Raw genomic sequence first — 14,593 nt, forward strand, 5'->3', positions numbered from 1 at the left:
CTTTGCAAGGATCCCAGAAGCCCTGGGCAGGGGGCTTAGTGGGGCTTGTGGATGAGTCAGAAGACCTTCTCTGAGCTCATCACCCAAGAGATTCACCCTGGCCATAAACTACATGTTTCTATGGAAACCACCCCAAAAAACAGAGTCCGCGGTCTCTGAAGCAGTGTCCAGGGCTGGAGGGAATAGTACTGCCATCCCTCCCCGTTTCCCTCTCATCCTTCCCATCCGGCATATCTTGGAGGACTCGCAGAGGACTCTAATGCCGAAATCCATCACCCCAAATCCAGCCACTAACCAACTTTTATTACCAACGCCCCTTCCCTCAAGGCAGAAACACAGCTCAAAATTGTAACCCACTGGGGGAGTGTCAGAAACCTGGCTGCCTCTGTCCTCACACACACATTCTCCCTTGTCCTGATGGATAAAACCAGATCACGGGAGACAGAAGAGCCAGCCCCTCGTCAGGCAGCCCCCTGGATTCGTGGTGGTTATGTGCAAAAAGCGTGGTACTGAGGGCTTTGAAGGGAGGGGAGGTCTGGCTGGAGGAGGCATTCCGAAGACCTGCTCCCGTCCACCCCCCTGACTGCCCTCACTCTCAACCACTGGAGAAAGAGGGAGTCCTGACCCTGGGGAGCAACTCTCCCAGGCCTACCAAGGCCAGATGGGTACTTTTCCAATACAAATCTGGGGCCTGCCTGTCCAGGTAGCCCCTAGGCCATGGGTGGAAAGAGGGGGAGATAAAAAAACAAAACAAAACAAACAAAAAATAGCACGCACACCAGGGCTTCTTATTCTGTGTCTTTGGCAGACATCACTAATCAATCCCCACACTTTTTCCTGGTAAGTCCAGAGGCAGCCTCAGAGCTCAGAGCAGCCCTCCAGGCATCCCCTTACTGGCACTTGAGATTCAGCTCTCCCTCCCAACCTTGTCTTGGGTTATGCCTCACTGGGATGGCACAGACCTTGCCTGGGGTCTGTGGTAGGGTCCCCGCTGCAGCGGGAGGCGTGGAGGCGGGAGGCGGCCTAGCACCCCGGACCTGACGTCCCCGTTCGTGTTCTAGCCCAGAAGGCCAACCCTTTCTACGAGGAGTGGTGGTTCTTGGTGGTCATTGCCCTCGTGGGCCTCATCTTCATCCTCCTCCTGGTCTTCGTGCTCATTATCCGAGGCCAGAGCAAGAAGTACTCCAAGAAGACAGACTCTGGTGAGCTGAGACCAAGCCCCGCCGGCCAGACGGGTCTGCCTTTGCTTTGGCAAGGTGGGGCCGGGGGTCCTCTCTCTCCTAGGAAGGCGTCTGCCCTGCGAGGAGGAGCAGCCTAGGGCCCCTGGGTACAGCCTCCATCTCCCGTTTGGTCTCACGTAGCGAGAGAGAGAATGAGCCACCTGGCCGGGTGGGGGAAGGGAGGCCAGCGGTCTAAAGGGTGACATAGGTGACTGAATCCTGTCTCCCCCACCCCGCCCTCGCCCAGGGAACAATGCCAAGGCTGGTGCCCTCGGCCACGGGGAGATGATGAGCTTGGATGAAAGCAGTTTCCCTGCTCTGGAACTCAACAACCGGAGGCTGTCCGTCAAGAATTCCTTCTGCCGGAAGAACGGCCTGTATACCAGGTAGAGGGCTCTCTGCACGGGTGGGGGGCAGAGGCCAGAGGTTTGGGGGCCAGCAGGGCCAGGGTGTGGAAGACTCTGGGGAAGGCCACAGAGCAGGCTGTGCCCACTTGGTCTCACTGTGCCAGCGATGACATTTGGGCTCAGGGGCCGGGGACAGTCAACAGGGCCCAGGCAACACACCCAGGCTGTGGGGGCCCCAGGCCGGTGTGAGAACACAGTAGGGGACATCACAAGGAGGTGAGGACACAGGGCTTCTGACAAGGACAGCCAAGTGCAAAGAACTTGAACAATTTTGCGACCCAACCTACTGCCCTTTAGAGCCAGCTGCTTGGAGGAACAGGCCAAGGCCCGAGAGCCACCGGCCCCAGCAGTGAGGCGGGCCCCACACACGTAGGCTAGGCAGACACACTCGAGTGATGGGTGCCTGGAGTCCCCCATCATGGCCTATGCCTTACCTGCCTCCTCCCTGTTCTGGAAAGAAAGGGCACTCAGTATAGACACCCTCTCCCCTGGGCCCTTACGCACGCGTCTTACAGACCAGTGTTCTCCTGTTCACCCCACGAGCCCGTGCTCCTAGCATCATCCTCAAACGGCAGCACCTGGGAAGAGCCAGTCAGGAAAAGTCCCGGCTGGCAGTACCCTCGGTTCTGTTTCTTCCTGACTTCTCTCCAACCCGGGGTCCCCTCCCCTACCCCACTTCCCGGCACGGGCTAGGTGGCCCATTTCCAAGGGCCCGGGCAGCTGCTGAGGCCCACCTGACCCTCCCCTGATGTGACCTGGCAGTTTTATGCTCCAGGGATCGCAGGAGAGCTGCTGGGGGAGGCTGGTCTGCCGCCTGGGAGCGCCTGTCCTTTTGGCCTCAGCCCTATTAACATTCCCAGTTCATCGGAGGGGCACGCGGGCCAGGCACAGCTCACAAAGCTTCTCTCTGTCTCGTCCTGGAGGGAAGAGGCGATGTGTGTGTTCATCAGGAGGACAGAGGGAGGGGCGCACAGGCCAGCAGGCCCCGCTCTCATCCCCCGCCAAAGCCAGCTTTCCAAAGAAAGAGCCATTTGAGGCCGCGGTGGTGGGCCCAGCAGGTCCACCGCAGCCCCGCCGCGCTGGCTCCGGGGCCCTGCCACATGGAACAAGGGGGCGTTTCACGGATGGCCCGGCCTGCCTGCCTCTCACGCCCCCAGAGTACACACACCAGGGGCCCCTCGTGTCCCCTACCCTGCTGTGTACACACAGAAATCCTCTTGGCGCCAAACCAGCCCCGGGCTCCTGGAGTCTGACCCAGCCCTGGTGACACCGTCAGCCCCTACTTGCCCTGCTCATGGTCAAGACGGCCTGAGCCCGACATTCCTTCTCTCCTGTCCCAGCGTCCCGTGTCTGCCCATTGCGCCTACACGAGGCTGCTGCCGCTATTGTTATGGTTTTATTTTTAAGTAGTTAAGGATGCGGCTTTGTTATTTGGAATCATATCAGTGCGGATAGAGTCCAAGAGGTTGGAGGTAGCAGGGGAGCTGCTTGTGACATACTCCCAGGCCATGGGATTGGTCCCAGGACAGCACTTCTGTAGGAAGGCACAGCTGGCCCCGGGTGGGGGCAGCCGGCGTTCAGGGCCATGGTTCCAGAGCCCTTCCTAGAGCAGGCTGGGCAGACCTCAGGATGCCAGGCCCTCAGCAGGGCCTCCCTTGAGCCCGGTCCCCAGGAAGCACGGATAGGGCAGGGTCATGAAAGACCCTAGCCATCTGCTGGGCACCCCAGGAGCCTGCCCAGCCCGCTGCCCTTGCCCTCAGCTCAAGGGTTCTGGAAAGCACAGCCCTGCCTCCAGCCTCCGGGCACCCGAGGCAGGTGGAGTGCTCAGGTGCCCTGTCCTGCATGTTGGTGCAGATGACACAGAGTCAGGGCTCTAACTCACTGGGAAATGCACTTTCTCAAAGGCTGATTTTCAGAAATAGGGCAGGACTCCGTGCCCGAATTTATTTCTGGTCTCTGAGCAGATCTGGAGGGAGGAGGCAGTGGTTTCGTTTCTTCTCTGAACCCTTTGCATTAACCGTCTAAAGCTCCCTTGGTGAGGTCAGGAATGACCTGGGGGAGGGTTTGCCTGTCGCGCCGGCACGCAGGCCTCACCTGGGATTCTGATCCGGGAGGCCTCGGGGTTCCAAAAGGCTTTGTAACATTCCTGCCAAGTGATCCCAGTGCCTGAGGCCTTAAAACCACGAGTGGAGAATCCAGTGGGAAGTGGGGTGCTACCCCTCCGTTTCCCTGAAGCTGATTCAGGAGGCTGGTCCAACGGAGCCTCTCTCACCCCTGGGGTTCCCCAGCCCAAGGCCCAAGCCTGTGGGGAATACGGGAGGAGTATACGACAGACACCCAGGGTGAGTGCCCTACCAGGCCCCGCTGTGGCCTTCCTGGCCAGGCCCGCCGCTGTGGGTAGGGCCACTTCTCAGCCTCACCCCCCCTCCCTCCAGGTCGCCTCCCCGGCCCAGCCCAGGCAGCCTCCACTACTCTGACGAGGACGTCACCAAGTACAATGACCTCATCCCGGCAGAGAGCAGCAGCCTGACCGAGAAACCCTCAGAAATCTCCGACTCTCAGGTGAGGGGCGGGAGCAGGGACCAGCCCCTTCCCAGACTGTGGGCCTGCGCGATGGCCCAGAACCTGGGCTTCTTTGCCTCCTGCCCTTTATGGAGCCCCAGAAAACTAGCCAGGAATTGTCTGTGGACCCGCCGTCCCCTCCAAAGCTCTGCTCAGAGTTTGCTCCAGGGCTAATGGAGGCCTGTAACCTTGACCAGAGAAGAGCCCCCAAGAGCCCAGTCCTCTAGAGCGTCTGGAGTGTCCCCACGCGCTCTGGCCTGCAGAGGAGCTCGTGAGGACAAGGAGAAGGAGGCCCGTATTGCCAGGGCTGAGCTTAGCTCGTCTAGGTCCAAGCGAGCTCCCGAAACCGCGAGCTGAAAGTTCTGGAGCCCCAAGGATGGAGGGGTGAGGCCTTCAGCTTTGGAGGCTCAAGCCTGAGTTTGAATCCCGGCTCTGCTGCCTGTGCACCAGGGCATCCGGGGTGAAGCACACGACCTCTTTGAGCCTGTTTCTCCGTCTGTGGAACAGGCAGGGACAGTAAGAGGCTGTATCATGGGGCAGTGGGATTGCTGAGACGAGTCTTAGCAAGCACACACAGCAGCTGTCTGATGAATGTCAGCTTCCATCTGAAGAAGGAGATGGTGCCTCGGGGAGACACACAGCTCTGGAGAGGCTGCCGTTAAGTGGGCCGCATGGGGACACTGTCCCAGACGATGGTGAGAGGGGGTGAGTGCATTCCAGTGAGGCAAGGTCATGGCCTCCCACTCGGCCATCTTGGCCTTGGCCAAGCCCGGTGGTTGCCCACCGCGTCCCACGCCCTAGACCCTTTCTGCGCAGTCCTGGGAGAGGACAGGAGCAAAGGGCTGCCAGCAGGGAGCGAGGCTGTCAGCGGGTAGGAGGTGCCCCATCCCCCGATCCAGTCGTGGGCCCGGTGGCCCCGGGGCCTCTGGCTCACTACTGTTTTGCTCAGCTCCAGGGCTTGGCAGAGCCCACAAGGCTGAAGCTAACAACAGCGCAGCTCAGACAGAGCTGGCAGGGACAGAGACGCCAACTTAGCCTGGCTAACGCAGGAACTCACATGACTCAGGTTATGGCTTCTTATTTTAAGTGTTTAACACTTTGTGGCCATATCCGTCCTGGGACTTCCAAGGCCCCGTGCTCCACGGAAGCACGATTCTTCTTTCTTTCTCCCCAAGGAGGGCAGTGAGCATTTAGATTCCAGGCACTCAAGGGAAAGTTCAAGTAAAGGGACTCCCTCTGCCCATGAGGCTATGACAGAGGGCTCCTTAACGCCGGGCTCCTGTCTATGGAGAGAAAAGGCAGGAACCAGCAGAAGGGACACTCCGAGCTGCTCTGATTAGCCCCCTTTGACCTCCCACAGAGGGCCTCGGTCCTGCGCACTCATTGGCTGGGCACTGACCTTTCCGGGAGGGAGGTCCTGCCCGGGTGTCTCCAGATGGCCCATGGCCATCTCCGCAAAAGTCAGGATGCAGAGCTGGTGGCCAGGACCCCCAGCCTTGAGGGAGTCACTGAATGATTCAGATTCAGACGAATCCTTATCTGAGGACCATCTCACTTCAGTCACCCCCAAGACCCAGCAGAGTCCCTGGAAATCTCCGCTTTGCCCCTAGTGTCTTTTGTTTGAAACAAGCCCATCACTTGAATGCAGTTTCCATAACAATCTGGAACCAGTCCCGAACGGGGAGGGAAGCAGGAGCACATGCCCTGGGGAGGGGAGGCCTCCTGGTTCCAGAAGCCAGTTGTCACAGCAGAACTCCCACATTCCCTTTTAGGGGGCGCAGTGGAGCCCAGCCCAGGCTTAGAGCCCCGCCTGGTTTGGGGTTTGATTTGGATTTATTTATCTCAAGTTAAGTTAATTTATTTCAAGCTAAGTTTCATGAAGACAGAGACTTGTGACAGTCCTGAGGTCGGTCACCTCCCCAGTGTCTGTCTTGGCACAGAGGGTGTGGTTAAAGCACAGAAGGGTCAATCATGAGAGAAGCTAGGCAAACGAGTCAAGACCAAGCACGTTAGCAGGAGAGACAGACAAAGGTTCACGGTTGTCAAGCCATCCCTTTTGGACCAAGATCAGAACACACACTTTCCGAGAGGTGTGGCCCTTCAGAGTAGTGCCGCTGGGCAGGGTCACCAGCCCTGGTTGCTGTGCTTACCATCCCACAGGCCTCACCACAATCACAGTGACCCTCCGAATGGCCTTCGTGTCCTGTCATTTGTACAGATGGGGACCTGAGGCTCAGAGAGCTTCACTGAGTTGGCTCAGGCCCCAGAGCCAAGAAGTGTGGAGGCGGACCCTATCCACGGGCCCTTCTGACCCAGAGCCCAGCTTGGCTCCTTGGCTCTCCCCTGTCCCAAAGCCGGTGACGTCACCCTCACACCTTTCCGGAATGGCCTTCAGAACCAGCCAATGAGACACTCTCGAGAACAAGTAACTGTGGGTTTTCTTGAAAGAAAAAAAACAAAGCTCAAGCTTATCTTCAAAGGATAAAGACACACACCCAGATCAAAGTACCAGAGGCATTAAGGTTGTCCCCAAGAAAGCTACCCCAGGAGCTTTGCCCAGTGGCTCCCTCAGGGGACCATCCAGTCCCATCGGAGGGTGGCTCCGAGCAGGGAGAGGCTCCCGTGAAAAGTTGTGGCTGGTATTTGGGGCTGGGCTTGAATCCCGGCCCCTCCCGCTCCTTGACTCCATGAGGGGGAGGGGTCCTTCATAGCTCACCCCCACTCAGCACTATGGCACCCTGTCCAAGTGACTGTTCTTGGGGCCATGACAGGGGATGGAGTCAGGTCCGTGCGGTGCCGGGCTCTTCACGGGGCTCTGGGGAGAGGCGGTCAGGATCCTTGGGGTCTCTTTGCTTTGGAACGGTTCTTGAAAACCAGGCCATTGGCTTTGGGCCACCGCAGGTGCCCTAGGCTCCGGGACTGGCATCCTCAGAGGTGCACGACTGAGGGGTCACTCAGCAATCGTTCCTTGAGCATGGACTCTAGGGACATGGAGATAACAGAGACAGGACCCTGCCTCCAAGGAGCTCCTGGTGGGCTGGAGGGGACAGACTCCGAGACAGAGCAGCCGGTGTCCCTCGGACGCCCTTGCTGCGGCGTAAATAAGCAGACCCTAGGATTGCTCGCTGGCCCCCGTGAGAGGCTGTACGGAGAGCATCCTCCACAGCGACCGCAGCTGGGACTCATGGTACGTGCTCCACGGGAGCGTACCCCCACCGGGGTCAGCAGCCATGCAGGCGGGGTCCCCAGCCTTTCAGCGGCTCTGGAGAATGATGGCCTGACGTTGTGAAGCGCCCCTCCCCCCAGGCCCTCTGAGAGCCAGTTCTGCACAGGCCGCCTGGTTTCCAGTCCAAGTCAGACCACCCAAAACAGACTCTCCAAAATGGGTAGAAACCCACCCAGCCCTTTTCCTGTGATATGGTAATAAACAAAGGTCCACGTTGCTTATAAACAAACACACAAGATCAGATGCGAGCAAGGCCCTAACGGGTGCTCCGGGTAGACTCGGGGACGGAAAGGGGAGACGGGCTGTCTCCAGAGGGGTGTTGGTGACACACAAAGACTGAGGTTTGAAGAGGCCGGGGCTTGCTTGATGCAACTTTTAAAAACCAAGTATGGCTGCATTCCAAGTTCATTTTCAAAATAAGAGCCCAAGTATGGGAGAAAAATTGCATGGCGCACCAGTAAATCTCAATGGAAAAGGACTTCCCAGCCAATGGCACGCCTCTCCTAATAAGTATGCAGTCTTTGTGATTTCCTGGGAAGCCCTGGGAAGTGCTTTGTAATGAAATTAAGCCTGTGTAGAAAAGTAAGAAAATACACCAGACAGATTAGGTTTTATAAGCGTGAACATTTAGGGAGCCCTTACGGGCGGCCAGGAATGACCCGAAGGATTGTTCAAGGTTGGTACCGCTTTACCCTCAGAGCGCTCGGCGAAGCCTGGTGGGGTTACCTGTTGCATGGGTCAGGGAGCCTCTGACAACGAGGCCAGGCCTAAGCCCCTACACCCCTACCATGTGCCATGTTCGGATCGGGCCCTGGGCAGCACCTGGCTGGTTTTGTCCTCCCTGGAACCTGTTCATTCCTTTCTCGGTGCGTTTATTCAACAACTGTTTTTTTCTGCGCCCACTAAACAGTACCAAGCACGGTTTACACACGGCAGCTCCAATAGAGAGCAAGACAGGCTCTTAGGAGCATTGCATTATGGTGTGTTAGGACCCATTAGGGAAGACCACATGTTTCAAATAACCCCATGTTTTCATTTCATTACTGTGGCACCATAATATCTAACTTCAGGAAGAAAATGGGAGCAAAAGGCCTCCTGTTTCTTGTGGCGCAGGGACAGAAAGCCCTGTGAGGAATCTTGGGGGAAGATCACAGGGGGGGGGGGGCTGCCTGGAGGAGGTGGCATTTCAGCTGGGCCTCCAAGTGTGAACAGGACTGGGTCATGCATCAACGGGAGCAGTAAGGGTCTATAGGTTTGCATTTGGCTAAGTGTTTCTGTCACCCCCTCCCTCTGAGTGTCTGAGTTTCTGGTTTTTCATCCATGTTTGCCTCTTGTCCATTGAGTTGGGCCATGAGTCTAAGAGATTCACTGAGGCCCGTCTCCCGCGTCTCCTCAGGCTGACCCATACAGGCTGAGGAAGCCCGAGCTTGTGCCAAGCTAGAAACACACTACGGGCAGGGCAGAGGGAGTCCAGGAGGAAGGAGGCCAAGCTACCTGTTGGGCCGGGCACGGTACATGCTCTCATTTAAAATCTAACCGTCCCCCCATGCAAGCTGCAGGACCCCCGGTTAACAGCTGGGGGAGACTGAGGCTCAGAGAAGTCCAGCACCGTGCCCTTGATCACAGAGCTTAGAAGTGGGCATTCGAGTCTGGGTCCAGCCACTCTGAGGGCCTCGTCTGTGGCAGCCTGGCCTCATCCAGGCACAGACGGGAGATGGAAGGAGAAAGAAGCCTTCACTGACCCCAACAACCCCCCATCCAACTGACCTTCCGCGAAGCCTCCAAACTCAAGCGTGTCTGACAGCGGGGTCGTGGGGGAGGAACACATTGACTGTCGCTTCACCTGTAAGGAAGGGCATAGGGGGCCTTGCGTCTGAGCTGACACAAGATTTATTATTTGTCATTTAAAGATGTATTTATTTATTTGAGAGAGCGAGCAAGAAGGGGGAGCAGAGGGGGAGAGAGAAGCAGACTTCCCACTGAGCCCGACACGGGGCTCAATCCCAGGACCATGACCTGAGCCAAAGGCAGACGCTGAACGGACCCTACCAACCAGCTGTCCCTAAGCTGACACTTAAAAGGACGTTCCCGGGGGAAGGTTTCTAGCTGTCGGAGTACAAGAAGCCCAGATCGCTAACAAAATGGTGCATAAAGGGGGCTCCTAGAGAGGGAGACGCTTCGCCCCTCCTCACTCCCACCTCTGGTGCCCAGGAGAGGCCCGCCCTCTGGCCCAAGGAGAAGGGTGTCCAAGGGGCTGGTGCAGGACTAGCCTCATCCCACACAGAGAGCCCCTGGGCCACCAACCAGGGAGGGCCTCCAGCTTCCAGCCTCCCAAGGGGCCGGTACAGGGGACCTCCTGTCCTCTAGGGCGGCACATTCCTGCTAGATTTCTGGAGCCTCAGTGAGATGAGGGCCCCCTGCGTGGGCTCCGTGTCCTGAGTCTGGGGAAGGACACCCCCTCCCCCCACCCCACCGCCATGCTGGCAGCAGCAGGAGAGCAAGAGGCTCTCCTTTGCCCCCCTCTCTTTTGTTGTGGGCTCTTGTCCGGGTCCCCACCTCCTGCCGGCCCCTCCCCGCCCCACCCCCTCCCCGCTCCCCTGCCCAGGCCTGGTAATTGCTGAGTGAGTGGCTTTGAGGAGCTGTGAAGAGGCCCAGAGCTGGAGCAGTCCCCTGATTGCCTGGCGGCCTGGCGGGGCTGCCCGTGAAAGGTCCCCTTTGTGCCGGGCCGGTTACTGGGAAGCTGCATTCAATTACGGAGGCCAGCGTGAGAGTTGAAAGCCGGCATGGGCGCCCGGGGGCCCCCCTCGCCTGCTTTCTTCCCTTCTCACCCCACCCCCATGCAGAAAAGAAACAGATGTTCGAGGAGGTGGAGGAAGAAGAGCAGTCGCTGAGGCAGACGCCCCCCTTCTGGCTTCAGAGAGCAGAGGGCGGGGCAGGCCCACCTCTACCCCCACCCCCAGCTCCTCCTGCTGCAGCTCTGCCTCCGGGGCTCCCAGCTCTTGCTTCCGTGGCTTTTCCAGGCCCGTCCAGAAAGCCACCCCACCGTGTCCAGCACACAGTAGGTGCTCAGCAGTTGGTAACCGTCAGACGGTGATGATGTGCGTGAATGGGCTTTGGGGTCTGGACCCCCTGGGAGGGCCAGAGAGGCCCATCCCCACTCTCGGGATGCTTTACTTTGGGCGGCAGCGCTGACCTCCTTCCCCTTTCCCAGCCGCCTGAGCAGAGTCACCCTCCGTGACCCTAGCTCCTTCTGCAGCCTTCTGGGGTAGGGGGGCTTCCAGTAGTTTTCCACACCGTGAACTGCAGACATCTACCCATTTTATAGACAGGGATGCTGAGGCTGGGGGTGGCCAGGTGATGGGTCTGAACTTCACCTAGCTAGCCAGGGACGGAGTGGGGATTTGGCCGCACCACAGGAAGTGACCTAGATGCTCATTCACTCTGGGATGGGGCCGCGGTGATGGACTCACCTGCAGGGCTAGCCGAAGTTCTAGAACCTTTAGCATCGATGCTAGCAACCCTTCAGACCGGTTGGTGGAGGCCCTTCTGGGAAGACCTGACCCTAGACAGAACTGTGGAGTGGCCCTTTCCCACACGTCGCACTTACAGATCCTCACTGCTCTGGGACCAGCCTCCCCCCACCCCCCACCCCGCCCCGGGCCCCCTGCCTCATGGCTCCCATCACAGCCTGCCCAGACTTCCTCTGCCTCCGCGCCGCCACCCCGCAGCCCCAGGCCTCAGGTGCCCAGCCCTCAGCCCCCTCCCCACTCTTGGCATATGGAGCCCCTGCCTGTAGGGCCCCTTTGTTCCCTCCTGGGCCGGCAGCGGGGCAGTATCAAAGAGAAGGGGCTCGCATTGTGCTGCTCTGCGTCAGGGGGAGAGCTAGGGACTTTCCATGGTCTCCAGCAGCCAGTTCTGCGGCCAAGAGGACTGAGGTCCTGGGAGGGTGTGCAGGGTGGTGGTAAGGAGGGCAGCCAGGACGGTGGAGGGGTGAGGCGGAGGAGGGGAGGGGCCAGACAGAAATTTGCAGATGGGGGAGGGAGGATGTAATCCTAGCTGGGAGAGTAGAAGGGCTCTTGTTCCCAACTCCCAGCAGGAGGGGGGGATCGTGGGCTTTGGAAAATCCGGCAGATCCAACCCCCCCAGCTCTTCGTGTCCGGGGCGAGCCGTCACCCTCTCCGCGCTGGGGTTCCCAGCACTCAGAGCGGTAGCGTCCATAGCACCGAGGTGTGAAAGTTAACGACGGTCTCCCGACGCCTAGCAGAGTGCCTGTACCCCCGGCTGGAGCTCAGTACCTTGGGGCTCTTTCCTCAGAGGGGCTAGATGCTCTATGGGTCTTCGGGCTCCTGGGGGCAGGTGTACCTTGCACTCCCCGTAGCTCAGACACTTTGCAGCAAGGTCAACAACTCTCTGTTCGCCCTCCCTGCCGAACGGGACACACGTGTCTGCACTGGGCTCACGGGGTTTTCTTGCTGTGGTTTTTATCCCAAGTAGTTTGACCAAATGTACCGACTCTGTCGCTTCGGGTGGGGACACCGTCACCAAAGGGAGGCCTTCAGAGCTGCGTTGCACTGAGAGTGTACTGCTCACTCAAATCAGAGCATGTCTCTTCCAGAGCGTTCTAAGGGTGCTCCCATCTGTCCTCGTCTTGGTTCTCAAAACAGGGCTGGGAGCTGGGCGTGGGGGAGGGGCGCACAATATTTTTAGCTCGACGACTCAGATCCAAACCAACGAGCGAATGCTGCTTTACTTCACGACCCAGCCTGACTCTTGTCTCCTGCGGATTCCCCCAGGGGCAGATGAAGCAATGATGGGACACCGGAGTAGCGACAATTTTAGGAATGATTTAATGTTATGCCTTTACGAGAAAAAGTCACAGGGCCACTGTCGTGTGAAATTCGGACCTTCTGTTGATATTTTTCTCGTGCTCGTTTCATAACCGAGTGTCGCCTTTATTCTGGATCACACGTGGGTGGGCACCGGCCTCTCCTTTCGGTGCCAGGAGCCTCCGCAGGTCTGGTCCTGGCCTCGTCCCCAGTCACACCCTAAGTCAGAGATAGATCAAGGCTGGAACTCGGTATGTCAGGCAGGAACGTTCTGCTCTGAAATGTAGGTTTTGCTACGATCAGGGTATGGCCAGGCCAGTGGATCGGGGATGACAGCCCTTGAAAAATGGAATTACTCACAGTTCCCAAGAAGAAGGGGACGCATCGCACCATGCAGGGCGGTTTCAGGGAAGCACCAGGGTCCCCGGGAATGGTTCCCTGTGCCCAGGAGGGACACGTGGGGAGGAGCCTTCATTGTGGGAGCAAGCTGCGGTTTGTTTGAATAAATTCAGTGGGCCCTAGGGTAGAGGGGCTGCCCCTGGTTGTCTGGTACCCAGCCCCAGGGTGACGAGGGACAGGGGAGAGTGAGGCAGCGTGATAGGAAAAAGCATCACGAGCTGCAAGGATTGACCTGCTCCGGGAGCCCGTCACCACTCGGAGTCAGCGAGGCCCCAGGGGTCCGAGCATCAGAACTACAACAGATGGAAAGGCAGGATGAAGTCAGCCTCGAAAACATGCTAAGTGAAGGAAGCCAGCGCCCCACGCCCCCTACTCTGTGACCCTGCCTGTATGGTAGGTCCACAGAAACAGAAAGCAGCTCGGTGGTCACTCACAGAGGGGCGGGGGAGGGAACGGGGAATGGCCACAGGGGTGGGGGGAAGGACAGAAACAAAAAAAAGATTAGAACTCAGGTCTTCCGAGTTCCAGTTCGCGCCAGATGCCAGATGCCCGCAGGCTGTGTGCCGGCCCCACGGTGGGTGCTCCGTCCCCACGATCTGCGCTCTGACGGCCGGGGAGGTGGGCATGACCGGGCGCCGGGCCCCCTTGGTGGTGACAGGGATGGCGGTGGCCCCCCCGTCCGGGGCTTGGGAGCCTCAGACAGGGTCACCGGCCGCCTTCCAGCCTCCAAGCACGAGGACCACCTGGCCCGCAGGGGCCCCTGACTCCCCGATTCTCCGTCCTCCCAGGGAAGCGACAGCGAGTACGAGGCCGACCAGACCCACCAGAAGGCCCACTCTTTTGTCAACCACTACATCAGCGACCCCACGTACTACAACTCGTGGCGGCGTCAGCAGAAAGGGATCTCGCGGGCCCAGGCGTACAGCTACACGGAGAGCGACTCCGGGGAGCCGGACCACGGCCCTGGGGCCAACAGCAGCAGCGCCCCGCAGGGCAGCCTCTTCCGGCCCAAGGCCAGTCGGACCCCAACGCCCCAGAACGCCCCAAACCCCCCGAGTCAGCAGAGCACCCTCTACCGCCCCCCCAGCAGCCTCACCCCCGGCTCCCGGGCTCCTATAGCAGGATTTTCCTCGTTCGTTTGACGTCGGAAGGGGGCAAAGAAAGAGAAAAAACCGGCACCACACTCCCCGCCCGCCCCTCCCCGCACTGCCTGCCAGAAAACAAAAACACCAAGAAACCAAGTCAACTTTTCACCTCCTGAGTTTATTTTTCCAGAGATTCCAGGGCCAGCAAAACCGGTGTTGAGAAGGAAGAAAAGGAAGCTGTGAGGGGGGCCGTGCGGGGCCGGCGGTGGGTCGGCTCCAGACTGTGGGGTCCGCCACTCCCTTTGCAGACTGTGTTCTGAGTCGGGGCTGCTGGGCCGGGCCTGAGAGAGGTGGGGGCTGCGAGAAAGCTGAGGCCCGGAGAGTTGTAGGGCAGCATGCCGAGGGGATGAGAAGCTTCTAGAAGTCCTGACAGCTGCCTCTTCTGCGTGTGCTGGGGCCACTGCTGGCTGCTGGTGTGCAAGGCTGCTGTGCAAGGCTGCTGTGCAAGGGTACGCATCCCTGGGGGGCAAAGCTCACCTTCTCTATCGGCACCCACCCATCCCTACCCGTGCGTCACTGGCAGGCCTCGGACGGAAGGACCGATGGATGGACACACAGCCTGGTCCCCTGGCTTGCTCATCACACTTTGCTATTCCCTGCCCGGCTCAACGTCTCCACCAGGCATTGGGTTTCTTTAGAAAAAGGAAACTAACGGAGGGCTGAGAGTCTGCCTGGCTGGCTCTTTGTTTCTTATACGTTCTTTTTATGGTGAATCCAAGGAAGGGGGGGCCCCTGGGGCCCCACAGCACCGCTGAACCCAGCCATGGCTTCACTTAAATTCACTTTCCCGGGCACAGACCAGGAGAGG

The 14,593-nt window shown here is 59.0% G+C and overlaps 1 protein-coding gene across 2 annotated transcripts in view; it reads left to right on the forward strand.

The window, feature by feature from the left end:
• The window catches only part of SDK2 (sidekick cell adhesion molecule 2), a 246,015-nt gene extending 232,122 nt beyond the window's left edge, over window positions 1–13,893 (forward strand). For both annotated transcript variants that reach the window (XM_059148912.1, XM_059148913.1), the window contains 4 exons: window positions 1,062–1,202; window positions 1,468–1,606; window positions 4,063–4,189; window positions 13,429–13,893. In XM_059148912.1, the coding sequence (XP_059004895.1) occupies window positions 1,062–1,202; window positions 1,468–1,606; window positions 4,063–4,189; window positions 13,429–13,782 (761 nt within the window). In that variant the 3' untranslated portion in view covers window positions 13,783–13,893. The remainder of the gene's footprint in view (window positions 1–1,061; window positions 1,203–1,467; window positions 1,607–4,062; window positions 4,190–13,428) is intronic.
• The last annotated feature ends 700 nt before the right edge of the window (window positions 13,894–14,593 follow it).

Source organism: Mustela lutreola, chromosome 15 (genome assembly GCF_030435805.1).
Source record: "Mustela lutreola isolate mMusLut2 chromosome 15, mMusLut2.pri, whole genome shotgun sequence".
Taxonomy (NCBI): domain Eukaryota; kingdom Metazoa; phylum Chordata; class Mammalia; order Carnivora; family Mustelidae; genus Mustela; species Mustela lutreola.